The 6,475-nt window shown below is 42.3% G+C and overlaps 1 protein-coding gene across 1 annotated transcript; it reads left to right on the plus strand.

Annotated features, from left to right (window-relative positions):
• Positions 1-27: 27 nt before the first annotated feature.
• On the plus strand, positions 28-6,146 carry ZBTB33 (zinc finger and BTB domain containing 33). The gene is made up of 2 exons (XM_042028296.1): positions 28-61; positions 1,133-6,146. The coding sequence occupies exon 2, from the start codon at positions 1,135-1,137 to the stop codon at positions 3,172-3,174; it is 2,040 nt and encodes a 679-aa protein (XP_041884230.1). The 5' UTR covers positions 28-61; positions 1,133-1,134; the 3' UTR covers positions 3,175-6,146.
• The last annotated feature ends 329 nt before the right edge of the window (positions 6,147-6,475 follow it).

Below are 6,475 nucleotides of genomic sequence, written 5' to 3' on the forward strand. Positions count from 1 at the left end.
GCGGCGCGGCGGGTGCCGGCTGTGCGGGAGGCGGCGGGGCCGCGGCCGGAGCTCGGCGCAGGTAACGGGGGGAACGTGGGCCCGGGGGGCTCGGCTGTCCCTCCCGCCCCGCTGGGGACTCAGCACGGCTCGGCGAGCAGGGAGCGGCGGAGGGGCCGCCCGTTAGCCTGGGCCCGGTGCCGCTAGGCCGCTGCCCGGGCCCTCCGCTGTCAGCGCCGGCGCTCCCGCTCGGCCTCCGGCCTCGGGCCGGCCGCTGCTACCCCGGCGGCGGCCCCGCTCGGAGCGCGCGTTCTCACGGTCAAGCCCCCCGGGGTCGCGGGGAGAGCCGGGCGGGACGCGCTCCCCGGGCTGGCGTGCGGCGGCCGCGGGGCTCCGGCCTCGGCGTCTCATCCGGCCCGGCCCGGCCTGCGGAAATAAAGTTTTACGGGTAAAATTAGAGCCCGTGACTCGCTGTTCTGCATTTTGATGTTGTTTTTTGCAGTTTATTGGGGGGGCTTGAATGGGCAGTGCTGACAGATGGGTTACTTTGACTTAGCAGATCTGTTTTGTTACGGTGCTGCTTCAGTATCTCGGTTTGAAATACAAAGCCGTGCAAATATATGACGTGGGATCAAAATAAGTTTATTTTTTTGGGGAAGGAAGTGTACTATCCATAGCGTTTTCATTAACTCAGTTGACTGGTAATATACAGACACACAGGTTCTGCTGTCTGACCGTAAATAACTTCATGTTATTGCACTTTCTCATGACAATTTACAGAATATTTCACAATTAAAAAGAAATGACTAATAATGTTTAAAGCTGCTTGATGGACCCAAAACTTCCATCTTCTTGGTTTTATAATTAACCCTATTTGCTGTTGCATAAGGTAAGGTGGTGTTGCTCTGTTCCCCACCTTGTAAGAACAGAGGATATATTCAGAATTCCACTTACCTTGTGTAGAAGATGAAAGGACAAACAACAATAAGAAACAAATTTGCGGAGTGCAGTAGCACATAATCTTCTGAACAGTATCTCAGGTTTGTTTTTTTCTAAAGAAAGAATAGACAGTAAATATGTGAATGTTCTCATGCAGTTAAAACTGTAAATCTGCATTTTTACTAATTTGATATCTTTTGCTTTCCCTTTGTAGGAATGGAGGGGAAAAAACTTATTTCTGCAACAGACACGCAGTATTCTAGCGTGCTCCTTCAGTCTTTGAATGAGCAACGTGGCCATGGACTTTTTTGTGATGTTACAGTCATCGTGGAAGACCGGAAATTCCGAGCTCACAGAAACATTCTTTCAGCCTCAAGCACTTATTTTCACCAGCTTTTCTCAGTGGCTGGTCAAGTGGTTGAACTGAGCTTTGTAAGAGCAGAAATTTTTGCAGAAATTCTTAATTATATTTATAGTTCCAAAATAATCAGCATTCGATCTGATTTACTTGATGAACTGATTAAATCAGGGCAGCAGCTGGGTGTTAAATTCATAGCTGATCTGGGCATACCTCCGGCTGAAGGCAAAAATGTGCTAAGTGAGGTGAAAGACAGTGCTTCAGAAACTTCAGCTTCTAGTCCAAATCAAAGAGATGCTGAAACGCAGGTAACTGTAATCAGGCCAGATAGTCAAGAGGCAACAGATGGGATGCCAGTTATAACACAGTCATTCTCCTTACATGGCATAGAATATGAGACTACAAAAATTACAGTGAGTGATTCGGATGATGAGGATGATGATGTAATTTTTTGTTCTGAGATTGTTCCTCCAAAAGAATGTACTAAAGACAAAAATGCTGCAAGCCAGAACCAGCCTTGCTCAAGTCCAGCTGGAGCTTCTGACCAAAAATCCTGTGGCAGTGGTGGCTCTCCCCATTTGACAAACACCACAGCAGCTCAGAACCTCACTTTGTCTGCCAGTCAGCTAAGCCCAAACCAAACACAATCAGGTGCTGAATCACTTGTCTCGGCAACACCGCAGCATTTTACTCCTAATATCATTGTGCTAAACAAGCCTCTGCTTAACTCATCACTTGGTGCCAGCTCCTTGCATCAAACACATGTGACTCCTACAATTAATTTACTTGAGGAGAACCAGCAGCCACCCAATAATGGCTCCGTAACTGAAGTGGAAGCAACTGCTGTTGATGATGAAGAGGTTGTTGAAGATGATGTTGATATCATTAGTTCCTCTAGTCCTGGTTCGGTCAGCAGCAGCTCTTTGGTTCAGCAACCTGCTGTTCTTAAGGCAGTGAGCACTGAAGGAACAGGTGTACAGAAAAAACAGGTTGTTACATTTTCACAAGAGCCTTCTGCTAAACCTGGAGAATTTAAAATAAAAATCTCAGATGTCCTTTCGGGAAACAACAAAGAATTAAGTTCGGGTCTAGCATCAAAGAATGTGGCAGATGGGCAGAAAATCATAACATTAGATACAGCAACTGAAATAGGAGGCTTATCCACAGGCTGTAAGGTTTATGCAAATATCGGTGAGGATACCTACGACATAGTCATCCCTGTGAAGGGTGATTCCGAGGAAGCAGAAGCCAAGCCTGATGACATGCCCACAAAGTCTGGTGATGAATCTCCAAAGGGAAAACGCATGAAAGTAAAGCACGATGACCACTATGAGCTCATAGTGGATGGCAGAGTCTACTACATTTGTATCGTGTGCAAGAGGTCATACGCATGTCTGACGAGCTTGCGGAGACATTTCAATGTCCACTCCTGGGAGAAGAAGTACCCGTGTCGCTACTGTGACAAAATTTTTGCTCTTGCAGAGTATCGTACCAAGCATGAACTTCACCACACCGGGGAGCGAAGGTACCAGTGCTTGACGTGTGGCAAATCTTTCATCAGCTACCAAATTACGGCCTCCCACATAAGATCGGTGCACAGCCAAGACCCTTCCGGAGACACCAAGCTGTACCGGCTGCACCCCTGCAGGTCCCTGCAGATCAGACAGTACGCCTACATTAGTGACCGCCCCAGCAGTGTCCCGGTGATAAATGAGGGGGGAATTGTCTATCGTGTTGGCTCAGGGAAGGATGGCACTGAAGGAACAACATCCAACCCTCCAGCTAAACAAATCACCTGGGATGACATTTTTGTTCCACAGGGAAATGAAACAATTTTTAAACAAAACCCATCAGAGGGAAGTACGGAATTTGAGTTCGTGATACCAGAATCTTACTGAAATGTTTTAAATGCTGGAAAAAGGATTCAGCGCAGGAGCAGTGCAGCTGTTTTAACTGAACTGTTGAAATTGCTGTAAAATCAAAGGTTAAAGTCAAAACAAGTTAACTTGTTCTACCAAGTCACCAAATGGTAGCACTTAGATGGACCATGTTAACTGCAGTGATTTGTGGAAGCAATTAATCAGAAAATTTACGTGAATAGAAAGTAAGACATTTCTAAGGCACTGGCAGTGTTTTCTGGTATGTTAAATTTGGTCAAACCATGAGGATTTGTAGCTTGAAAATGTACAATTCCTTCTAAAGAGCTAGAAATATTTCTAAAATAATTGAGGTATTTCCTGTACCCATACTTACCATGTAAACCCTTTCTTTCATGTTAGCACTTTAATGCTGAATTCTGTTTAGATGTTAACCAAGAAAACAATAAGACTTTTTAGTCATAGTATCTTGGTCATGGAACCATTTAAAAAAAATAATCCCACAATTTGCATTTGTGAGCAAGGGGCCAAAATACATGATCCCCTACTACACTGGAGTAGTCTGTTTTTGAGCTAGCATCTTAATTCTGCTTTTATAAATGTTACATGTCTTCATGCAAACAGTCTGGTCAACAAGCAATACTCCATTAGGGCTAACTTGAACAAACTTTACTTACACTTGGCAGTATGGTGAGCAAAGTATTCAGTGTCCTGGACCATGATATTTTACTCTTTTTGCAAGGTAAAAACCAAACCCCACAAAGCTCCAAAGTGAAGAAGAGTAGAACACTTAGGAAGGAGATAATTTCACCTTCTTAAAGCGTGAGGAACATTGTGAGGTTTTCTTACTGCTGGAAAAAATTCCAGTAATTTGGTTGATAAAAAGTGCTGTTCCCTTTTTTTTCCCTTCAAGAAGAAGGGCTTCAGTCCGGAATTTTAAAATTTATGATAAAAAAATATATTTTTTTTTAGCTGAAGGCTTCTCACAACTATGAATTCATGTAAGTGCTGTACTGGTTTAGCACTGAGACTGCTGAGGATCTTGTATGCCTGTTTGGCTAGATCTTCAAGTGAAACAGGGATTTGGATTTCCCCCCCACACTTGCCCCCATATATACATTTTGGAAGATGAGGACTAAACCAACAACCAGAAAATACCCTTTATCCACCATGGCCCACTGTATAATTTCTCTGCAGCTGTCTAGTTGTCACCTGTTTCCAGGTTTGGGTTTATTATGTTGCCCTTTTAATCTCCTTGCAATTGGTGCCTGTTTAAGCACTTAGAAGATGAATTAGATATCCAACTTGGTCAGGAAATGGTAGATCTGAGAAAAACAGCTGTTTACTGGAGTCATAGTTTAGCATTTCAGAGTTAGTGACTTGTTGAATTTTTGTAAATGGTAATATGAAAACTCCTCAAGTTCTAGAGGTGACTGAGAAAAGACTGTGGTGCATAGTACTAGTTATGGAAACCTTTCATTGCTTAAATTGCAGTTACAGGTTTCTCTTTTCTTTTTCATGTTTTAAGTGAGCATCTTGATTTTATGATTTTCAAAGTTAGAGGTTTTAGACATAGAGTACTCTAGACAGAAAGGTGCTTAAATAGTGCTACAGAGAAGATACCAGAAATCCGTGTGAGCAACGATGGGAGGAGGATTTATATACCTGGTGCATGTAGTGTTCAGCACTTCTCTTTTGTCAGCCAAGAACATGATATACCTGATTATTTCCAGATCATACTGCAGATTCCTTTGAATACAATGTGTAATGCTTTAAATGTGGGATGTAACTGTGGTGGCATTTCTGCAGTCAAACATTATCCTCATGTGACATGAGTGTGGATTGCCTGTGTCGGCACAGGCAGCTCGGCCACAGCTGGCTGGTGCTATGGTGGGGCTTCCTGAACTTTGTGATGAAACAAATGCAATGTTACTTTTGTTATTGACATGACACATGTTTAATCACGGAATAGTCTTGAGTTGGAAGGGACCCACAAGGATCATAGAGTCCAACTCTTAAGTAAATGGCCCGTATGGGTTATCTGGAATTAAGCATACATTACAAAGTGCAAAATTAAACATAATGGCTATCACTATTTGCTGCTGATATATTTAAAACCTTAAATTAAACTGTGCCTAGTAAAGGTCTCTTTTTGGAGGAAAACTGGAAAATTAGGGCTTTGTAACTATTTTTGCTAGAAGACTCGTGCTTGCATGTGTCTCAGGGTCTTCAGTTTTCCTTGGAAGTGATTTTTGATATCCAAAGTCCAGAGGTATGTAAAGCATTTTTTAAATTTCACTTCCAGTATTTATTGGTTTGGAAACATTTAAAATCCATTCCTTTAAAACTTTTTATGGGGCCATGAGTAAGCTTTTATATTTAGATTTCTGGCTATTGCACTTATATTTGTGGTTTTGTTTGTTTTTGTAAGCAGTTAACTTCCAGTTTAACTTAATGAAAAAACTTATGTAAATATTAAGAAACTGGCTTTGGGATAATGGAAGAAAAAGGTTGAATCTGACAAAGCATTTATATAGAAATTAAACATTTCAACAGACTAAGGTAGCAAACCTCACAGTCATTTATTGTGCATATAAAACCATTAACAGATCTGCTGCAGAATATGGTAATGGTGGCTGCATCCTCACTGTCTGGTTTTCTTTGGGGATTCATACCATAACATTCCACTATGTGAACTAAATAAATATTGAAATAACATCTATTGCTTGTTTATTTTGTTCTGTTAAGGCATGCAGCTTATAAAAAGATGCAGAAGCTGACAACTATATACATTGAATTCTGAGTTCTACAGCTATTGCCTAGGAAATGTTCTGCGTGAATCATTCCTTGGTTTTTCCCGGTCTGTGATGTATATAGTTGTACAGTCTTTCCTTAACATACTTTTTAAAGTTGTGTTCCACTTTTCATTAATCAATACGTGATATTAGTTCTTAGAGCTTTCTATGGCAAAAATAAACAAGTTTAATTCTAAAGATGGGTGTAGTATATTTCTTTTTGATGGCAACTCAGTTTCTATAGTCTTAACATGTTTGTAGCTTCCTTTTCCAGGTCTTTGGGTGTGGGAGCTTTGGTGGGTCGGACGGTCAGGACGGACGGAGACGAGAGATCTCTGAAGTCAGATCTTGGAACATGTGGTTTACTGCAAAGGGTGTGGGTACAGGGGCACTGCTTAGAGCTGCCAGCTGCAGCTCGGAGCGGGCCCAAGAGAGCAAGAGTGTAAAAGTAAGAGCAAGTAAGTAGAGTGGAGTGAGAGATAAGAGAGGAATGCGAGTGTGAGAGAGTAATGAGAATGGAATGGTGA

Source organism: Corvus kubaryi, unplaced genomic scaffold, assembly GCF_017639235.1.
Source record: "Corvus kubaryi isolate FWS band 111438036 unplaced genomic scaffold, C.kubaryi_AGA036_p1.0 130, whole genome shotgun sequence".
Classification (NCBI taxonomy): Eukaryota; Metazoa; Chordata; class Aves; order Passeriformes; family Corvidae; genus Corvus; species Corvus kubaryi.